General features: G+C 41.4%; 2 protein-coding genes across 2 annotated transcripts; both read left to right on the top strand.

Annotated features, from left to right (window-relative positions):
- The first annotated feature begins 4,775 nt into the window (after positions 1–4,775).
- On the top strand, positions 4,776–13,462 carry chrna1 (cholinergic receptor, nicotinic, alpha 1 (muscle)). Its single transcript, XM_080498755.1, has 9 exons — positions 4,776–4,960; positions 5,868–6,010; positions 6,098–6,142; positions 6,534–6,643; positions 7,011–7,206; positions 8,042–8,279; positions 10,878–11,101; positions 11,910–12,146; positions 12,230–13,462. The coding sequence occupies exons 1-9, from the start codon at positions 4,909–4,911 to the stop codon at positions 12,356–12,358; spliced, it is 1,374 nt and encodes a 457-aa protein (XP_080354881.1). The 5' UTR covers positions 4,776–4,908; the 3' UTR covers positions 12,359–13,462.
- Positions 13,463–14,378: 916 nt separating this feature from the next.
- On the top strand, positions 14,379–22,062 carry gpr155a (G protein-coupled receptor 155a). The gene is made up of 16 exons (XM_080497559.1): positions 14,379–14,577; positions 14,755–15,271; positions 15,985–16,384; positions 16,701–16,869; positions 17,014–17,169; positions 17,548–17,631; positions 17,738–17,858; positions 17,953–18,037; positions 18,277–18,367; positions 18,450–18,657; positions 20,191–20,280; positions 20,373–20,503; positions 20,901–20,996; positions 21,091–21,155; positions 21,482–21,619; positions 21,838–22,062. The coding sequence occupies exons 2-16, from the start codon at positions 14,824–14,826 to the stop codon at positions 22,031–22,033; spliced, it is 2,478 nt and encodes an 825-aa protein (XP_080353685.1). The 5' UTR covers positions 14,379–14,577; positions 14,755–14,823; the 3' UTR covers positions 22,034–22,062.
- The last annotated feature ends 728 nt before the right edge of the window (positions 22,063–22,790 follow it).

Genomic DNA, 22,790 nt, shown 5'->3' with positions numbered 1-22,790 from the left:
GATTTAACAGTTAACAGCCAGTTTTGTGCAGAGATTCCCCTGACCCCCAGAGTTTTCCTGCTGCTGTGGCACATTGAAGATCTTTGGCCTTGGATACATACCCCATTACTTGAAAACCACTGCCACAACGGGCTGACTTTTAGGAAGTCAACAAAACGCAGACAACCCTGAAGACTATCGGTTATGCGAACAAAGAGACCATATTGGTGCAACTCTAATCTTTCAAACAGGGAGGGCTTCTTTGATCATGATGAGGGACACAGAAATCCCTTCCCCTCTACCAGAGGGCCATGTTGTGCTGGATTATTTAATGAAGTATGATAATTAGAGCTAGCAATCTAACGTAAAGAGCGAACTGAAGGGTTGTATACAGTGTATGGAAATAAAAATGCCTGCATGTGATCATTTGCATCATGAAAATGCATTTACTTTTACATTATTTAAGGACTTATCGAATTTAATAATGGGTCAAAATGTGGTTACGTCACCTTCTTTCTTGCTCGATCCGTCTTTGGAAGCGTTCTCACGTTTATGGCTCGCAGGCCGCCAATCGATCCTGTCTGCTTCAAAGAAAGAGAAAGTATAACGAAAGTCAATGTTCATTTACGAATATCATGGAGCACGTTTGTTTGAAGGCGCAGGATGACCCTGACAGTCCTTCGTTCAGTATAATCACAATGACGACAGCGTGTGCCTGAAGCACACGTGACCGTATAGAAGCCCCTCCAATAACACATCAGTCACGCACTCGGAGATTAAAACCAAACCCACCTTACCTGAGGCAATAACACCATGCTCTGGGGAGGCTGCTAATTACTGGATCTATGTGCAAACAATGTCACATAAAATTTATGATTTTCAAGTTTAATTACCCACAGGTTATGTCTTTCCAAGCAATTTCCAAGAACCAGTCAAGCTTGCCAACGGTAGCTCATTAAACCATTTCTGTGTCACCCTGTTGAGGCTCAGAGATCACATTTCGATCGTTTGGAGCATTTTTACTTTGTGCTTCATTTTAAATCATATTTTTCCTTAAATTTTGTATATGTTGGTCGAGTTAATACTTTACAGTCTGTGTCGCCACTCATTTTTGTCTGTGGCTTTGCTTTCAACCATCGCCTGCATTGATGTCCGTGCCTCAAATTTCACCAGAAAGCGTTTGAGAAGCAATCACCGCTTGACATTTAATCACTCAGGCACTGTGGTCACATCACTGTGACTTAATGTAGGCCGAATTCAGACTTGTCTCTGGCGATTGTGGTGCGAAATTGGATTTTCATCCAACCGTTTAGCCTTCCCCACCATTATCAGCCATTTTAAATATATCATACCTCATGGTCATCGACTGTGAAAGGAGGTAAACCACACTAATAAAGCTATCAAGCTTTCTATCGCTCAGCGAGATGCCACGATAACGCCATGCTCGGATTGTGTCGGCCAAATGTATTGTGTACTGGATGTGCATTATTCACAGCAATGAGACTAAATTTAAGAGGCTGTGGTCCATGAGATAACTGACATTTCTCTGCTAAACGCTTTCAGAAGACTGACCTGAATCCATCTACTAATGCTTCACTAAAAAATGGATTCACTCCCGTGAAGCATCTCATATACTAATGTTTATTTATACATGATAATTTCCAGTCTGACGTCAAAAGCATTGCTGGTTTTACACATTGAAAATAAAACTGGTATGAAAATGTGGACTGAAACTATCCATTTGGGGACATAAATAATTCCCCATGAAAGGAATCAGGTTGTGTAATGTTAGATGTTGGAACATTGTGTGAAATATATTGCACAGTATGTCCTAATCGCTGCTATACCAAACCTAATCCCCTTAATCTTCATTGAGGCATAAATATCTAGTATGCGGCATACTTTTCATCCATCCCCTGCAGATATAGCGGAGGTGCTTCCATTCAGATCCACTGGACACTTCATAATTGACTGAACAGATGTAAACACACAGCTCATCGTCCTCCAGAGAGCGTAATCACTGTGTGAGGCGCCAGAGCGACGTAATTAATACTGGACGGAACACCAGAAAGTGTCCGGCCAAGACATGGTTGACTGAACATGTACAATGAAGTCCTGTCCTGTGATACATGACAGACTTGGAGAAAGGGAAAGCGATGGCAACATGGTGTAAATTTGAGTGACCCGAGTGACTGCAAAGGGAGAGAGAGAGAAGAGAGAGAGAGAAAAGTAGATGGGGGAGGTCCGAGGCAAATCTCTCTTAATTCACATATTGCCAAAATGGTCATTTGTTCCTAAGTGAGATGAATGAGTCTTGTGCTTGAGTAGCTTGCTGATTGAACGGATGGGGGATGTGAGGAAATTGAGTTGCTTGACCCGTCACCGGCCGACCGGGCGGGGTCGCGCGGAGCCAAGAAGAGATAAATGGGTGTAACACCTGGCCTCCAGGAAACACAATAATATCTAAGGCCAATTTATTACTTCTGTGTAAGTAACTGATGTCTACCGCATGGTTCTTTTTCAGTTAAAAAGACAAATTTGCTTCGTTCACAATGAAAGTTTACTCCGGACCACCTCACTAAAAAGCGCTGTTCAAATCTTGAAGGCAATATAATCTTATATAAATTCACTGTATATTATCAAATAGAAAGTCACAACTATGTTACAGGGTGTTATAAACGCTTTTAAATGTAGATTCTATTAAAATAAAAAAACCATACGATGATAAATGTTGGATATAATATCTAATTGGAGAAATTCTGATTCTGATTGCACTTTTGAATCGAAACGCAGGGCAGGGGACATGGGTGGGTGTTTTTTTTTTTTTTTTTCCCTCTCCTGGTCCCATCTGTCTACCTCAGGGGCTGGAAATACACCAATGCAGTTACTGGGGAGGTTGATTGAGTGCTTATCATATCATTTCAACACATGCAAAGTGGTTTCTCCAACCACAGCAGCCTTCTCCGTGACAGAACCTCGTCCATTTTGCTTCAGCTCAGTATCAGAAGTCCGATTAACTCTTGGCAGTCTGTTGCTGTGAACAGTACCAGTGGAGTGGATTCCCTCCAGAGCCAGTGCACGGATGAGAGGAACACTTAACACAACTTAAGATTGTGTTGCTTGGGTATTGGCTGGGCAAGATGGAGGATGAGAACATTGCCGGTTGCCACAACACTGAGCAGCTCAGCGGGTCGTACAACTCTCTATGTATATATTGCAGAGTTGTGTGGAGTTAAATTTAGAACTGGTCAAGACAAGTATTTTGTAACCCTATTCATAGGGTCTCGTCGGGCAGTGTTGCTTTAGGTTGTTCCTTCTCTTGAACGGTTCATCTGCAACAAGCTTCTCACTCCTCAGGAGGATTTTCAAGATCAACGTGTTTCGATCACCCAGTGACTGGACCTTGATGCGCCTCTGTTCCTGCTTGTCATTGAAGTGCTGGGCTTTCTTGACGCTCTGCCATCTAAGATTCATGACGTCAGCTGCCTGGGACACACGGCTGGCTTTGTGCAAAACCATGGTTGGTAATCCATACAACGACATCTGGACTCCAGTAGCCAGGGATTCCTCCAGTGCTTTGATATTGAGGTTCAGGGCTTTGTCTGGGTCATATTTTATTGCATACAAATTTGACTTACTCTGAAATTAATTCAATGATATCTTCTGGAAAAAAAAAACCCCAGCTTGAAGTAATGACTGCGGGATAGAATATCTATTGATCTTGGGAGAATATCTATTGATCTTGGGAGACTTCCCCTGCCATTCAGAATATTCATTGGAGGTGGCAGTTCTCTATCCGAGTAGGTGCAGAATACCAGGTAACTGGTTTAGAAAGTACATCTTTATTTTTCTCTTCCTCTTCATAGGACAGTGCATCGTATGCTTCTCTGTATGCATTAATGATACACTGAAGCGGTTGCTCACGCAAATATGCATGAGAGCAAAGGCATACACGTATGTTTACTACACATAATAATTTGACCTCTGGCTATCACTTGACATTCTAACTGGATCTCTAACCTGATTTCGTATATATACAGGTAAAGCCCAAACAAATATTGAAAGTGACAATGTCAGGGTATTTTGCGAGGAAATCCTCCCCATCTCACAGTGTGTGCAGATGAATGATTACGTTAGGGGATATTGACTAATTAAATCTAACAGATAGTGTGTGTGTGTGTGTGTGCCCAACTTTGACTCCAAACTATCTGATGTATGTATGTATGTAACTCCATGCGAACCTAATGGATGAATGAATCATTCGACTGATGCTATGAAGCTGAAAAATCAGCAACACAACGTGACCATGTGCACATTATGAAGATATCCTTATCGAGAGAGGCAATTCATTTATTTTCTGTTATAGTAACTTAGTAAGTGAAGTAACTCTGTCTTTTTAATAAGACGTAACTAGTAACTGGCATGAACTCACAACTTTCCTGTGAATTGGCCAAACATTGATGACAGCATATCTATATTTCAATCTGTTTATTTACATTTGTATAATATTTTCCGTCTCTATGCAGGTATCTCACCTCGTCTGTTCAGCACAGAAAACCACGGCTTGCTTTTCCCATGGCACAGAGGAGACGTTAAAGTTTCTGAGGCTCCAGTAATAGTTTAAACTGCTGAGAGCAGCGAGCATGTGTTGTGTTGTGTTGTGTGTGTGTGGCCAAGTTCACTGTGGGGTATTTTAGTACTGGATTACTCGGGCATGTTGATCTTATAACACATGACAAAAAATGTGGCCCTCTCGAATGACAAGCCAGTCATTCACATCAGCTGTCAGACAACAACAGCTCGACGCTGTGCAGTAAGTCATTTAGTGCTGAAGGCATGTTTTAGGTGGGTCAAACCTTTTCACTTCTCATTGTGGTCGACGGCCAACCAGTCAGAAGTTGGATCTTGTCTTTGGGTGCCTGGAGTTTGATGGCAAGAATGAATACTGCATTTTTCATCTTTCATCTGGCCATTTTAGTCGGTAAGAAGTCATTTTTTTGAGTCAAATGTATACAAATATGAACGCTAAAGACTTTTTTTTAATTATTGGTATGTAATAGAAGTAATCTTAGGTGAGCTGACTAAATTCAAACGACCAAAACTACAAAGCAATTTTTTAAAGTTTTGTTTTTGTTAATGTTGAGCAAACTGACTTTGTTTATCTGGATTTCTTTCTTGGTGTCATCACGTGAAGTCACCTGCATAATTACAGACAGGCCGTTTCTTAATTTACTGTGTTGAATGTCTCCAGAATCAGCGAAGCATTGAAACAACATGTTGCTGTAGAATGACCTTCATTTCAAGGTTAGCTGAAAAATGAGAGGGGATCCTGCTCTGGCTGTCGACAGATATGCGGCAGAAACAACAAAAATAATACCTCTGTAAACAACTGTGTAAACGCTTAGGTCTAAAATCACCATATTTAGACATTTAAACCTTGATTGGTGTGTTTATGTAAAACGTATTTATGGTGCATTTCTTGCTTTGGGATGGCAGGACAGAGAACATGTGCTTGAGTGCATTAGTCCAGGACTGTGCCTGTGTTACATGTTAGAAACTGAAAAGTATATTGTCATATCGAAAATGTTGCCTTACTTGCATGTTTTTTTTAAATTTGTTTTGTTTCATAATTTGAAAAAGAAACAATCCTGCCTGCACACAGCATGCAGAAGTGGCAGTCTACTTGTACGCTTGTACTCGACTGTTACACCTATACTATGACGCTTGACTCGTCTATTTTAAAGCCATATTAGATGATCTCATCTCAAGTGTCAGAAGGTCTTAAAGCGATACTCCTCTCTGGCACAACAAGGTGTGAATGTTCCACATACAAGTTTCCCTTCAGCTAACAGGTATGGTCAAGTTTTTTGTTTGTTTGTTTGTTTCAGGAGCTGCCTGGGCCTCCAGTGAGGAAACCCGTTTGGTAAAAACCCTTTTCACTGGTTATAATAAAGCTGTCCGCCCTGTCAGTCATTTCAAGGATCCAGTGGTCGTAACTGTAGGTCTTCAGCTCATCCAGCTCATCAGTGTGGTGAGGTCTCACGACGCAGTATATCATCCCATCTGCATGGAGATTCACTGTCATCAACTGTCTGAACACGTTTGTCTCGATCCACAGGATGAGGTCAACCAGATTGTCAGCAGCAACGTACGACTGAAACAGGTTTGTATCACATATTGTTGTTTTTGGAATAAAACACAGACTATGGATAAACCATCGCATTGCAGAAAATGAAACAATATGAAAGTTTTGTTATGTTATGGTCAGATGTTTATCCTAATGCTGCGCTTCTTTTATTCGACTTTTGATTTTTATTTCTCCCAGTGTTGTTCATCCTGGCTTTCTTGTTTCCAACAATTTACGGTCAAATATATATACAATTATATTATAACTGTGCAATTAAGTGAAATGTGTTGTTTTCCTTTATTGATAAAATATATAACACTGAAGTTTTACAGGTTTTCAGGCATACGTTATTGAAATGAATCATCTTGGTGGTTACTGTCATACAAACACTACCCATTGTTCAGGCTGTCCTTGTCTGTTGTTTCAGCAATGGAAAGATGTGAACCTGCACTGGAACCCGGAGGATTATGGTGGCATCAAAAAGATCAGAGTTCCCTCCAGTGACATTTGGCGTCCTGATCTGGTTCTCTACAACAAGTATGCTATCAGGCTATATTATTCCATGCCATTTCTTTTTTTTTTTTTTATTAGAAAAACTTCATGTCTGCTAATAAAAACCACAATCTCTAAAAGCAATCAGCTGTCTTTCCGACGCGCCGGCATGTCACGTGTGAAAGCTCAGATTTCATCGGGCTAAATCGGGCCTCTAAATTGCAGGTCCTCCCCCACCTTCACACAACATATGCTGCATCTGACACGCCGCCGTTCTCCCTGACAACCAGCTCTGCTGTTGCAGCCACTTGTGCCGAGCCCACCCATCCTCAGGCACTGATGGCCCCCAGTTAATGTTTAACTTATCTCCAACAGTGATCATGACGCTGCACGTGTTTGTCTGTGCCTCCAGTGCCGACGGAGACTTTGCCATCGTTCACGAGACCAAAGTGCTACTGGAGCACACGGGACTGATCACGTGGAACCCCCCCGCCATCTTCAAGAGCTACTGTGAAATTATTGTGCTGCATTTCCCCTTCGACCTCCAGAACTGCAGCATGAAGCTCGGCACTTGGACGTACGACGGGAAGCTGGTCGTCATCAACCCTGTAATGACCCTTAACCTCTGCTTAAACACTTTTGATGTTGAAGTCCGACGAAAACACATCTCTACTTTTTCACACTTGGAGGAATAGAGATGGATTTCTTCGCCCCAGTTCTCAGTTTCAGCATTCCGTAATTTGTTTCAAGCTGATTTTAAGTTGTAGACTGTCAGATTCTTTGCACCATGAGGGCACAAAATAGTATGTAGACTCGAGGGTACAACAGTACGTCAGAGTGCACCAATCACCAAGACATTGTAACCCTCGGGCTACAATCATGTCTTGAATTTTCTGAGACTATCGTGATGCTACACCCAGAGGCAAGTTAGCTTTGTGTCAAAATAATTAAATATAAAAAGACATGGAGCCAACCTCTGTTGGAGAGAAAAACTATAAAATGTTTCAAGCTGCTTAATGAACACCCGTGTACCATGTACACTAAAAACCAAGGATTTTGTTATTGCGACGCAAACGTGTTAACCACTACACAACACCTTCTTTTCAGCTGACATAAAAACTGTTATATTTTACTCCTGGTTGCTCTGTTCGAACCAAAGTGATGAGACGTTTCAGTAAAGAAGCATATGCCTCCTTCACGATTTCCTCCATTCAGTGTTTGTGCAGTGTGTTTATCTCTGCCTTAATTGAATGACTGAGTACATAAATAGAGGCATAAACACAAGTTACCATCCATTTATCAAATGCTTTTGTGCACACCAGTTAGTTTTGTGGCATTTTTTTTTTTTTAATCAACAAAGTCTGAAATAAAATCAATAATTAACTGAAGAAAATGAGGCGATTAATAGCTACCTGTCACTGTGTTTGTTGCTTCTCCTCACAGGACAGCGATCGCCCAGATCTCAGTCACTTCATGGAAAGTGGAGAGTGGGTGATGAAAGACTTCCGCGGCTGGAAGCACTGGGTGTACTACGCCTGCTGCCCAGACACGCCCTACCTGGACATCACCTACCACTTCCTCATGCTGCGGCTTCCGCTGTACTTCATCGTCAACGTCATCATCCCCTGCATGCTTTTCTCCTTCCTGACTGGCCTGGTCTTCTACCTTCCTACAGACTCTGGTAAGTTTACAAGAACACAAACATGTTTTTTTTTTGTTTTTTTTATTGCATTCATTCACCTCTGCATCTGCTTTTATGAAGATTTCTGCCAATGGTAACTTGTGAAATGGCTTCAGTAGTTCAGTGATTTTACCATAAAAGGATCATTATATTACATTAGGCTGCAGGCAAACATTTGAATGCAGAACTGATCTGACTTTGACATTTTAATTGCTTCACTTGTGAAGGCAGAGGCCTTAAAAAGTCCATGTACCATACAGGTGTCGTATAGCTACTGAGTTGTCGAGTTAAACCAGCCTGTACTCTGCCTTCACCCAGTCAGATGAAGACGCATAGAAGACGAGGGATGCATTTTAGTTTTGCAACAGCCAGGTGTTGATATTTTTATTTGGATGAGTTAATAGTTTCTTTAGACTGAAAGAGAGTTCATGCTAAAAATAAATAAATAAATAAATAAAAGAATGAAAGCTAAGCTAAATCCCAATGTTGTTGGTTCATGTTTACAAAAAGATTTACAAAAGAAGACTTATTATTGATTGATGAAAAATCTGCCACATGTCCATCAGTGAAAAAGAAAATAGAATTTCTTGCCTTTTTTTTATTTGTTTGAATGAGGAAACGAATAGTCATAACATGGCAGGTTGTGAGTGTTTGTCACTACAGTAAAAGTCCATCAGGATGTACGATATTCTGACGTGACTGTGTGCTGAACGTCGACCTCGTTGAATCGACAGTCACTGATGAAGTACTTGAGGTTTCGCATCAAGTCTCTACACACAGTCGCTGGATGACGCTTGTAAATTTCAAAGAAGGTGGAAAATGACAACCTGATTATGAATAAATTATCAAAATGATTTATTTTTTTTTTGAGCAGCATAATCTCTGTTTTCTTGAAAAGAATTCATAGATACAGTTGGTAAAGTCTTTGTATCTAATGTTGCCTGTCAGTCTGAAGTGTCATGACATCGGCTGCTACAGAAACTACACAGCTTATGTGCACATCTGGCCGTGTTCCCTGTGTGTAGGTCTGCCTCATTACCCAGGGTCCCTCTGTGCTGTCATGTCTGAAAGCAGGCCTTTGCTTTAATGTATAATACATCACTTGATCCCTGTTTCTGATATGGCTGCTGACAGGATAGTGTGGAAGAGAAGCTGATGCCAAAAGAGGGCTCTCTCCGGGATAACCGCTCTTACTGGGCAACAATAACAATAACAACGACGATGCCAAAAGTTAAAACAGAAAAAACTTGTCTTATGTGATATGGTGTCAGAATGTGTTTACTTGTGTTGTCGGTTTTAGAAAAAAAAGGAAAAAAGCTCACTGCCAGTCTTGAAATAGGATTTGCTTATAGCGTTGAACAACAAGAGTATTTGGATGATGCATGAATACTAAAGATCTCTGATTGGCTGACAGGACTCATGGAAACAAGAGACAGCCCTGCAGGCAGCCTCAGTGCCTCTGACAGGAACCAGACCTATAGAAACAGCCCTCCCATGCGGCTGTCTAATAGGACCGCATGTTTGCTTGAACCAACCATGGGATAAATATAGCCGGGCTATATTCACAACTGTGATTTCATTATTTATAGCTGAAAACACACAATGTTACCTTAAATTACAACTGATTTTAGGAATATAAGCCTATGATCATATTTTAGACAGACAACAGTGACCAATGTTCCAACGTTTGGAGCCTTGATTCCCTACAAACAATGAGATTTTATTCCCCCTCATTGACGTCAATCATGTCACCGTCTCACATCATGGAGAATTTATGCCCTTTTTCCGCACAAAGGTTTAGTATAATGAGTATTTAAATTATTTTAAGACTGCTCTGCATATTGAATATTAGAAGTGGACTAAGCAAAATAATCACGTGTCACCTTCTTTGTTTTCTTGTAAATGTAAAATACCACCTGAACAATTAGGCTATACCATGTTAATATTATGGTTTTTTTTTTTTTTATGCGAGTTGTCAGGAAGATTTTGATAATAACAAGCAGGCAAAACGTTATATTGTGATTTTTTTTTCTTGTTCATTCAAATTGTTATCTGATCCTCCTTGTTATCTGAACTGCAGGACAATATTGTATTAATTTATTTTTAACTGAATTCAATTTCAACCGTAAAGATTTTTTTCTTTACTTGTATATAATATCTACATTCAAAGTTAATTTATCAAACAAAGTAAAAAAAAGAAACAAAAAATTACACCTTTTGGAAAAGTGGATGTGTGGGAGCCTTTTCTCAGCTTCAGGAATAAATGGATTGGCTAAAAGAAAGCAACAGACTTCAATACTAAAATAAATTGTTGGCATTCTCAGTATTGACCTGTGACAATAAAGCAGATTACATGGAATAAGATGTTTTCATGTATGAATAAAATATTAATGGAAAACAGTACTATAAGAAATCACAGTAATATGAGTAAACACCCATGTTTAACTGGAAACGGAATATTCTTGATCCATCACTAACATTTCCAATAACAGTGACGGTGACTGCTATTCACAATCTCACTGTAGTACAGAAAATTAAAAGAGGTAGCAGTGAAAATTTCTTTTTTTTTTTTTTTTGGTTTGTCCCCCTGTCTTCCAGGTGAGAAGATGACACTCAGCATCTCTGTCTTGCTGTCTCTCACTGTGTTCCTGCTGGTCATCGTGGAGCTCATCCCTTCCACCTCCAGCGCTGTACCACTCATAGGGAAGTACATGCTCTTCACTATGGTGTTTGTCATCGCCTCCATCATCATCACAGTCATCGTCATCAACACCCACCACCGCTCCCCGAGCACTCACACAATGCCAGAGTGGGTTCGCAAGGTGAGGAGGAGGGAGCAAAGGGGAAGGAAAAGACAACTGTACTGGTGAATGTGGTGCTGAATTTCTCCAGATCAGCAAGAGTATAGAAACTACCCTTCCTCTTTTTTTTCCCTTTGTAATATACCGCCATCTAGTGGTAGCATTGCAGAACGTGTGTGCTTTTGTGATTGAACCAGAGCTGTCAGACACGTTATACTACAGGATCCACACGCAGATTCATTTGATCTCATTTTCTTTTTAATACCAGTTAAATTATTTTATGAAAACCTAAATTATGTCCCTTTATTTTTACAGACAAAGTGCATAAAGTGCATTCTGAAATTGGCTACGTTTATTGTAACCTTTAAAAAAAAAAAAGTTAATTATTACAAATCTTTGTTAGAAAAATAACCGTCAAAAAGGTGTCACTTTTCAGGCTGCACGTTTTTTTTTTGCACTCTATGAGTATCTTCACGTGTTCACCCTCACAGTTTGGACGAGACGCTTATGTCATTTTGCTTGTAAAGACCTAAGTTTTAGTGCAGAACCTTCCTACTCTTTGTTGCGCAATTCTCAGTGTTATGTTTGCTGATCCCACTAAAACCGTGCACCCCCCCCCCCCCCCCCCCCCCCCCAGTGGACAAATCTTACATAAATATTTTCATTTAAAATATACCCCCAAAATGTCTCATTTGTAATGAGAAACATCTTCCCCCCGGTTGGATTTGACCTTTTGGTGGGCTGGTTTTGACATTCACATCTTGATGTTTCACACTTTTGCATTTGAATCCCTCACACTTTGCTCATGTCATACTTCTTTTTATGCCAGGTTTTTATCGAAACCATTCCCAACATCATGTTCTTCTCAACAATGAAACGTCCCGGGAAAGAAAAGCAGACCAAAAACATCTACGGCGCCGACTTCGACATCTCGGATATCTCCGGGAACCAGACCTCCGCCATTCCGTACCAGTCCCCGATGACCAAGAATCCTGACGTCCGCAGCGCCATAGAAGGAGTCAAGTACATCGCAGAAACTATGAAATCAGATGAGGAGTCCAACAATGTACTCTCCACTTTTCATTCAAGGTATTTCTAATGTGGTCCTACAACGAGTACATGACACAATGTCTGTTTTCCCGTTCCCAGGCTGCTGAAGAGTGGAAGTTTGTGGCCATGGTGCTGGATCACATTCTCCTCTGTGTCTTCATGGCCGTGTGTCTGATCGGCACGTTGGGCGTCTTTGCAGGCCGTCTTATTGAGCTCAGCATGCTTTAAAAGCTACAATGAAGTCTGACTTGGACTCATTTGTTTTTTGCTCATTGTTTGTTTTTGAAGTTAGTGGATAGGCCCCGCACCATTCACAATCACCAAACAACCTCTGCTTTTTTTTTCTGGATGATTTTCAGTTGTTTCTTTTGTGTATAAGCTTATTTTTTAAGAAAACATTTGGCGTAGTGTGCGCTGCATTTTTTTTTTTTTTAAAGCATATATATTTTCTGTAGATGCAGAAAACATCCGTGGGATCAAAATGATTTATCAATTCAATAGAAAGCTGACATTTTGCTTAATATTGTGCAGATTTATTTGACATAAAATACTGAATAAACAGACTTTCTCAGTTTACTCGGTTACTGATTTGACTGAAGTTCAGTCTTAAGTTTGCTTTATGACCTCTGACATCACACAATAGTTCTGGAACTCATGCAAACTGACTACTTATGTAGCAGACTGTGAATTGTTGTTAAGTAATGTTGCGTAACAGTATGTGTCAGGGATTTCAAACTCATTTCAGGTGCCATAAAAACCCTCTGTAGATCTCAGTTAGGCCTTGTCATCAAAATATAGCAGGACAGCCAATAAATGCACCTCAAAATCTTCAGATTCTTTTTTTTTTCCAGTATGAAGAAGTTTGAGTACATTTTAAAGATGCACTTTTTTAAAACCTTCCGATGGGCGGTGTTGACACAGATCTCTAATGTTTGGTTAACATTTGTATTTGAGTTGTACAAACGCAGGGGATCCAAATGACTATCGTAACATGAGCTTTCTGAAACACTCACGCTTTCTGCTTGTACTTTTAATTCTTTGGTTTTTCTGCAGCTTCTCACAGCACCATTATCATTTCGATTCTTTTCTGCTCACAGTGTAAAATTGTTTGGCATTCACATATATAAGCAAATGCTGTCACCCAACAGGTTGTGCTTTTAGTTTTTCCTGGTTACCAAGTATGTGTTGTTGATGTTGTCGTAACTGTGTGAAACAAGCTTTGGTTAATATTGTCCATGATTTACCTCTGACAAAGAAAACATTTTATGCAATAACATTTCTTTTTATAGACTGAGTAAGATGTATGATGAACCATTAAAATACGTAACTTGAGACAAACGCAAAGTACAGTGCTTTTTCTGTTTTCTTGGGTGTGATGAACCTTTCCAAATGAAGCCAAGTACCCCTTCACTGGCCTGAGGATGGGAATTTAAACAGAGCAAAAACCAAATTAGGCCAATGTCTGACTTTCAAATAATACCTAAACACCTAAAAATCAATCCATCCGTCTTCTAAACGACTTTATCCAACTTAAGGCCCTCGTGCAATAGAGCAGGGGCCTCATACTACTGGCTCAGATCCTACATCTGGCCCATAACTCAATGTCAAACAATTAAAACTAAAAACTAAACGGCAGTCAAGGATAGTCATCTTTGCACCTGGCCCATAAGCACGAGTGACCAGTCGCAAAGAGCAAACCTACTGCGGTTTGGATTAACCTCAATGTGGCTCCGAGCCAAAAACAAAGAGCGGTGTCAGATATATACACTTACAAAAACAAATATTATTCTCCACGAGCGAAGCACAGTGGGGAGAGTCCACTCTGACCCAGACTCGAGGCCATGCTGTGTTGTGGGCTGAGGGACGACCATGGACCAAACCATCGTGATTAAATATAAAGGGGTGTAAGTCGCAACGACGTGACCTTCGTTGTTGTTGTTGTTTTTTTTTATCGCATTCTTTCTAACAGGTAAGAGTGTTTGTAATCAAGGCTTTGAGTGGCCACGTTTTGTCCTCTAATCAGCAAGAGACGGTTGTAACTTTACCTTTACGTCTTCCTCCCCTCTCGCCACTCAACATATTTGCATGTTGTACACGGTGCCCAGAATCGGATGCTTATTGGCTGTTTTCGTTAAGCCCCGCCTTTCTCTCCTGATTCGCGGCCTGATTGGCTGAAATGTGTCAGGGAGTTGGGATTATGAAAGTTGTTGGGTGGTATTTTGACACAGAGAAGACGCCCCTCTGGAGTGTGACTGACAAACACGGCGGATTCCAAGTCAGAGTCCTCCGAAGAAGTTTATTGAAGTGGACAGCGAACTTTGATTGCGTTTGTAACTTTACGTCGTGTCCGTATGGCTTCAGTTTAACGTTCGCTGTCCGGGCTACCGACCGGAAGATGATTGACACATGGGACGCTCGAGGACAGACCTGCCCGGAGGGAACTGAGAGTGAGTTTTGTCTTAAAAGTTGTATAAATCAGTTAATCGATGATCCTGTCTTGTTGTTCTGTCACTTCACATTGCTGAAGAGGTCGTCATGGTCTACTTCACCCAGTGACAGGTTATAATCAGATTACATTGCTAAGTGACACTTGGCGGCACGTTATCGTCGTGTTGCTCTTCCAGATCCCAGCAGCGACTGACGCGACTTTATCAGCACCGCAAACCAGTCGTGATCACCTGATCTGAGGCAGGATGGAGGCTCCGGGCCACACGGGGACATTTCACTTCGCCTTCGAGGTAGAAGAGACTCAGACCCCGGGGACCCCTGCGCTCCCCTCCACCACCACCATGTCCATCGACAAGCTCTTCCCGGCTCTGCTCGAGTGTTTTGGGATCATCCTGTGCGGCTACGTCGCCGGGAGGACAAACATCATCACCTCGAACCAGGCCAAGGGCTTGGGGAACTTTGTGTCCAAGTTTGCCCTCCCGGCGCTGCTGTTCAAGAACATGGTGTTGCTGGACTTCAACCATGTCATCTGGCCCTTCCTGTGGAGCATCCTCATCGCCAAGGTGTCTGTGTTCTGCCTGGTGTGTGTCCTCACCCTCATCGTGGCCAGTCCTGCCAGCCGCTATAGCAAAGCTGGGCTCTTCTCCATCTTTGCCACTCAGAGCAACGACTTTGCTTTGGGATATCCAATAGGTAAGCTTTTTTTTTTTTTTTTTAATCTATACAGACACACAATGTTTTTTCCACTACCTGTGTTTCCTGCAATCATCCGGTCACAGAGCCCACCAGAAGTGTAATCAATGATTTGCTGCAGTTTAGGTGGGGGTGGAGGGTAGCAAATACCATACGATGGTACTGCTTTAGTGGGGACTGTAAAATCGTAATCTCAACGCAAAGTACTGTTTACTCTTCAGATATGGATTAGGATCTCAAAACACTGATTCAGATGGAGATGTATACATGCCATGTCAAACAAAAACTAGTGTTCCTATGCAAACAGTTGTTAGTTTAAGTTCTTATTGTACAGCTAAAACAATAGATTTTGGGTATGACTTGACAAGCCACAAGTTTTCAAACTTCCAATTGAGTCTGCTCCTGAGCGATAATCTTCTCATATTAGGTTAATTGTGTATATTTTCCCAAAAAAGTATGACTTTTTGTTGTCACTCTCGTGGCTAAGCCGTGATTCACTTGATGGTTTTTTTTCTTCTTTACACTTGAAAGGGCCATTAACTCTTCTGCACTCAGAGTCAATCCGGATTCTGGATAATCTCACAAGTACACCCCCACTGTATAATTTAGGTTAGATTGTATAAACGACTCTTTACGTGTCCGCTGTCCCCGTGTGGTTGTCTTAATGCTGCGGCTACTCTCCTTGACTCATTTGTCTCCACCTTCATCCACAGTCGAAGCCCTCTACCAAAGCACGCACCCGGAGTACCTGCAGTACATTTACTTGGTCGCGCCCGTGTCCTTGATGCTCTTGAATCCCATCGGCTTTGCCCTCTGCGAGATCCAGAAGTGGAAGGATCAGGGCAACCACCAGCAGAGCAAACTGAAGATCGTGGGAGTTGTCCTCTTTCAGGTCCTGAGAAACCCCATAGTGTTCATGGTCGTCGTCGGCATCGTCGCCCACTTTGTGCTGCACCAGAGAATCCCTGCCTTCTTGGCTGAGTTTGTGGACGGCCTGGCCAATTCTTTTGGGGGCGCCGCATTGTTCTACCTGGGGCTCTCTATGGTGGGACAGCTGAGGAAACTGACCAAATCCACAGTTGTGACCCTGATATTGCTGGTCACAGCAAAACTGTGAGTGCAAGTAATTCTATTTTTATTCCATCTCTGGTGGTCATTTTGAACTTAGAGCTGGTTTTGTGGTCTGAGATAACCGTAAATTATTTTAATGAGGAGCCCTTTTTATTTAGAGAGAGTCAGCAGGTTTGTGAAGTAGCCCCGACATGTTCATCAGATGTTTCAGCGACCACAAGTTGTTACTACTAAATAGATGACTCATTAAGTTTTACATATGGCTGACGTATCACAATATTTCAGGTGCCCTGGATTCTACTGTGCTCACCAACCCTCTCACGAAATAATTGTGTCTATATATTGTTTTGACTTCCAGGTTACTAATGCCTCTGATTTGTAAGGACATGGTGGACCTGCTGGACAATAGTAATAGCAGCGGTTCAAACCACTCGAGCCTCTCGGACTATGCCTTTCTTTACGGAGGATTTCCCACTGCTCCGAGTGTGGCCATCTACGCTGTCTATTATAACGCCGAACTAGAAGTTGTGAGTTATTTATCGCTTCCAACCAATTCTTTTCTATTAGCTATCACTTCCTCTTTTTTTTTTTCTTTTTTTTTTTAAAAACGCCTATTTCAGCAATTGTGTTTTACCTTCATAACTAACGCTGTATTTTCTCCTCCTGTTTAGATAACTTCTGGTATGGTGATCAGCACTTTTCTCTCGGCGCCCATAATGTACGTTTCAGCCTGGTTGCTGACGATCAACTGGATGGACCCTCACGTTTTAATGAACTCCCTGCAAAATGTCACTTTTAACATCAGCATCGTAAGCTTAGTTACACTGGTGAGTCACATCCAAACACTTTCACATTACACATGAAGGCAATATAATTGGCGTGTCTTTTGAACCGACTGTCAAAGCTCCTTGGTAAGCCGACACTGAAGCGGTCGTTTGTTCCGGGATTCTATTTGTACACAGATGCCACCCTGAGTCACAGGCTATGTTCCTCATTTTCACTTTCAGGTGAAAATTTTAAGGAACTTGAAAGTGAAAGCGACAGATGGGGACATTATGAAATTGATTTGTTTTTGTTGGGGTTTTTTTTTTAATTGTGGTGTATGTTATTCTTTCAGTTTACCACCTTTTTAATTTTTGGCAGCCAGCCAATGGGTCCGTAATCCCTACAAAACGTCATCAACCATGTTTTTTTTCCCCCAACAGGTCTGGACAGTTGTCGTTATGTTTTTAAGTAAGAAATGTAAAAGGTTACCGCACATGTTTACAGTCCATCTTTTCCTCGCACAGGTAATCATTGTACAAAATACTGTCAAAAATCCTCTTGTTAAAGAGATAATAATTTGTTTGAAGTACGGTCACATCAGTGAATGTATTTTTTTTGTTTTGTTTTTAGTCTCTAACCTGCATTGCAATGATCCTGTGGAACTTTGTGGTAAAGGAAGACGGCTTCATCGGGCAAATTCTGACGTTCACATTATTATGCACCTCACTGTACAGCACCTACATATGGCCAGGTACGACCACACACACACACACCAACTGTGACCTCATGTCCATTGGGTTTTACTGTAATTGTGTAACTGATGTTTTTGTTATTTTTTTCTTTAGGTTTAATAGCGCTCTCTATGGTTCTCTTGAAAAAGTACGAGGATTTGAGAGTTTCTCCATGCGTGCTGATAATTGCAGGCTGGGGGTGAGTCACTTCACCACAAAAGAACTGAAATGAAACAAAACCAGTTTTTTTTTTCAGCCACCAAGAAAAAAAAAATGGTGGCGCTGTAACTACTTTTGTTTTTATGAAGAAACTGATATTAACAAGGACAAATAGTCATCTACTGGGGCTGTTTTTACAAAATAAATGTATTTATTTTCTTGTATTCAATTAGATGAAATTAGTCATTAAAAAAAAAACATCTTAACATTTCTTGACAGGATCCCGGCTGCACTGACTGCTGTTTTGCTCCTTTCTGGAGAAAAAGTTTCTGATGTGATTGATGCGTCTTTCTACTACGGCAGCGCACAGGTAACAAGTTCTACAAACTGTCTTTGTCTTTTCTGCCTGTTTAATAATGGAATATCTCAAAAGTATTGTATTTTTCTGTCAGATAACTATCACCACGGTGGTACTGGCCCTCGGTATACTGCTGGGCGGAGGCTCTCTGATTTGTCTCAGTCGAGGCAGTTGGGCCCCAAATGACGGGAACCAGGAGGGAAATTCTTCATGTGATGCCGATAATAATCTCGTGACTGAACCTGAATCGGAGAGCCAGACTCTGCTTGAGCCAGTCCCGGTTTCAGGGGATCTGAACAGAGGTATTTTATTTGTGGGTTTAACAATTAATATGAATACATGTTCAAGTAACAACTCAACATTTGTCGCTGTCCCTTTAACTGGACTTAGGAAACGTCAGGTTTCAAAGGTCGGTGATAAATGACTTGATAATCAATGGAGCTAATAGAGACTTGGAGAGGTTTTCTCCAAGAAACTGACCTTTTTTTTTTTTTTTTAAATGTTCTTTACATTTAGAAATGTTTTTATTTGTTGTATTTTTTTTAATTTTGAACATAATATGTAAAAACAAAGTACATTGAAGTTGAGATTCTAAACGAGTTTGAAAAGGAGTAGGACAGGCAAAACACAAGAACTCTGAACAGTCGCTGACATTTCCATATTTTTAATGTACATCTATAAATTCAAACACATAATGAACTGAAGAATAATAAATATTCTTATTCTTAATAGAAGAAAAATAAATAAATGTGACATCCAGAGTTATTCTTGACATCCTGTGCTTGCGTGTAGAGAAAGAAAATGGATAATCAGCACCGAGTCCCAAATGGAGGGGAACTTAGGCCGAGAACCTCTGAATGAGTATTTTGTCTCTTCAAACTGTATAAACTGCACGCCATCACGCAACCACAAGGACAGGAACCGAGAGAAAATGAAACTTTTTTCCCCCTCAGAATCACATTTTCAGCAAACCAAGCTTTATTTATCTCGCGCTCTCTGAGGTGAAAACACACACAAAATCTTAGTTTTGAATATGTCAATCTGTGGAGCTCTCAGGTCTTCAGGCAGGCTGTTCCACAGAAGTGAGTCGTACTTCATAAAAGTCATAAAACGATGCCTCGTGTTGGCTTTTTATCAAAACTGTCGGGATCACTGAGAGCTCCTGGGGCTACACATAGTAAAAGCAAAATCTAGTAAATCGTGTTGGTGCTGAGTCAATTCTGTAATCGATTCTCTCATGTCGGGCAGCCAATGCAGAGACTCCTGGTTTCTGTGCTATGTGGTCTTCTTTGGATGACCGGAACGCAGAGCACAATAATGAAATGCATGTCGCAACGCATGTAAAAGTGTCTCTGGATTCTGGCAATCCACTTTAAAATCACGAGAAGCAGACTTTTAATGTTGTCTGAAGTTAATTAGCATGTTGCAGGGATTTAATGTCAGTGCAGTCACTTAAGAGAAAAGTTAACAAGGCAATCACAAAACACTAAAAGTTAAAAGCAAAGTAAACACTTAAAAAAAAAAAATCCCTGATGGATATGTTTGGTTTTATGAGGAGGAAGCTTTTTAAGTTTATGGCACAATGAGTACACCTTTAATCTCCCAGATTGTTTTTGTATTGGTTATGTATGACATGTGGGTCATGGTTGATATAGTTCAGTAGAAGATGATGATTCATTGACCATAGTAACTTTATTTCAGAGTGACGTTACGAGTTTGTATCTCACTGGGCAAAAGGCAGTGTGTTTCCTATCCGCAGTGTACGTGCCTGTGGAGACTGAAATGAACTGCACTGAGAGCCAAAAATCAACTTTGACATTTATTCTTTTTTCCAGCTTGCATCACATGCGACTGTGCAGCGCCGCAGCCCATGCCAGATATGATCATCAGCACAAATCCAAACAACACACCCAGCGACCTCACAGGTATTGCCTTCCAGCATCAAGCCGCATGCTTTTTTTTTTTTTTTTTGTCTATTTGGAACGTTTCCCATATTAATCTGGAGCGCCACCATCAGGTCAGTGTGAGAACAGGTGCGATTCGACGGACTGCCTCCTCGTCCAAGTGGAGGAGCTCCAGCAGGTCGCAGACAGACAAGTGGCCCGTCATGTGCTGTTGTGTCTGCTGCTGACTGTCAGCCTGCTCGCTGTGAGTAAACCACCACCTTTCAGCTCGGCAGTGACACCAAGTCAGCCTCCATCCGCCTGCATTATTATATTTAGTGCATCACAAACCAAATCAGATACAAATGACTGAACTGTGTAATTTCCAAACTGCCGTCAGAAGACTTTATAAAAAAACAAAAAAAACAACCCAAAATCAGTTCTGACATGTCTCGGTTCTTTGATTATTTATTTGTCCCTGCGCTGGCGTGTAAGTATTCCTCATGCAAACTGAGACGAGACTTTCTCGATTTTATTACATGGCACTTAACTTTTTTTTTTTTTTTTGTCTTTGCTTTCTAACCTAAATAACGTGACAACAAAGGGCTGCACAAATGCCGCGAAGCGGACCAGTTGACCTTGTTGCCTTGTTGCTCTACCAGAACCTGTCCAGCTGCCTGTGGTTGCTGTTTAACCACGTTCCCGGGAGACTTTACCTGGAGCTGCTGTTCTTCTGCGCCCTGACCAACTACGGACAGGTCGGTGTGAAAATAATACAGCCGTCCTCGTATCGCCTCTGCATTTAATAGTCTTCTTCCGGCGCGACATTAAAATCGTCTCCTCTGTTTACAGGGACTTCTCTCGTTCGCCCTCTTCGGGCTGGACAAACACTTGATTTTACTGCCTTTTAAACGGAGGTAAAGGAAATTTGACTCTCGCACGTTCGCAAGTTTTGATACACTCCCTGTGAAACATGGAGGATGTTTATGTGCAGCTGCATATCAGGAAATTATCGAGGGTTATTGTTTCATCGGCCTTTTCTACACTTTTAGCATCTAAACTAAAAAGTTTTGGGTTTTTTTTGAGATCACTGTGGTCTTAAAATTGCTAAAGCAAATTCAATTAAGGGTAAAAAAAAAAAGTTTCACAGCTGATCATGAGGAAAAATGTGTTTTCGAGATAAACACTGTGATAGTCCTCACGGCACTTTGTTCACGTATTCAATTTTTCGTTTGTTGTCTAGATTATACAATCTGTGGTACAGAAAGAAGCGGCGGGAGCAGCCGCAGGAGGACTTACCCGAGGACATCAGGATGACCTGCTTCCAGTTCACAAAATACCACAAGCAGCAGTGTTTCCATGACATTGTCAAGAAGCGGAGGTGAGTACGTCACTTTAAGCTGTGGCCACTGTCAAGGACAGACGCAGGTCCTGGCAGTTATTCACAAACCATAATAGTCCTAATTATTATGTGGGTATATGTATGTGTGTGTGTGTGTGTGTGGGGCGGGCTGCACTGCTGCTCTGCTTTTTAGAGCAACATTTAGTGGCGATCAAGTGACATTTCGCCGAGCGTTCCTTCCTTTTTTGGATTTTCAGGTGTGGAAAACTGACCAAGGTGAGCTGCTTCCTCGGCTGCGATCTGGTGGAGTGGCTTCAGCAGGTGGGCTTGGCTCAGGACCGCGGCGAGGCGGTGCTGTACGGGACCCGCTTACAGCACGGCGGCGTCCTCCAGCACATCAAGCAGGAGTACGACTTCCAAGACAACCCCCTCTATTACCGCTTCATGACATGAAAAACCTCGGTCAGAGAAGCAATTTCTTTCATCCCAAAGATACGTTCTGGGGTTTTTTTTTTTTTAAACTGCTCTGCATAGCCCAGCATTGCTCAATGAACTATCGTGCGAAACGACGAGACGCTTGTGTGTTTCAATAAGATGCTGATGGTGAAGCAGGGAAGTGTTATGAGGTGTAACGCACTATTTAACTCGATTAATGATGACGTTTTCTTCAAACCACCTCAGTGTTTTGTAAGTGACATGCCACACAAGTACACTCCTGTTGAGCCCGTATCTTTGATCTTTCTGTGAAACGTAAAGTCGGTGATTGTAGTACTTTACTGTGAAAATATGCACTCGTGATAACCATGCACTGCCCTATGCAACCGTAAAAAAAGGAGAGCTCGCATAATGCGAGTATGCGCAACAGGCGAAATCATTATTTAAAAGATAATTTAATTTAACGTGTGAAACACTGGATCGTATAACTGGAGGCTATTTTTTTTTCTGCTGTTTTGAGTTTGGGCAATTTGTAACTGCTTTGATTTGTGCCAGTGGAGGAGTGATAAAGCATCCCGAGGTTTTCCCAGAAAGCACATTAGACACGCACGCAAATTAAATCAGCCGTCGTTCTTGCGTTCGTTTCCACCGACATCAGGAGACTTCTGTGTGTGTGTGTGTGTGTGTGTGTGCGCCATCACCACACTTCCTGAGCAACTTTCCAAAGAAATAAAGGGAAGAATTTTTTTTTTTTTTTCGTGCAAGTTTCACCAGC

The sequence above is a fragment of the Blennius ocellaris genome (genome assembly GCF_963422515.1).
Source record: "Blennius ocellaris genome assembly, chromosome: 6".
NCBI lineage: Eukaryota > Metazoa > Chordata > Actinopteri > Blenniiformes > Blenniidae > Blennius > Blennius ocellaris.
Note: the sequence above shows the minus strand (reverse complement) of the source record. Positions and strands in the feature narration are given on the sequence as shown.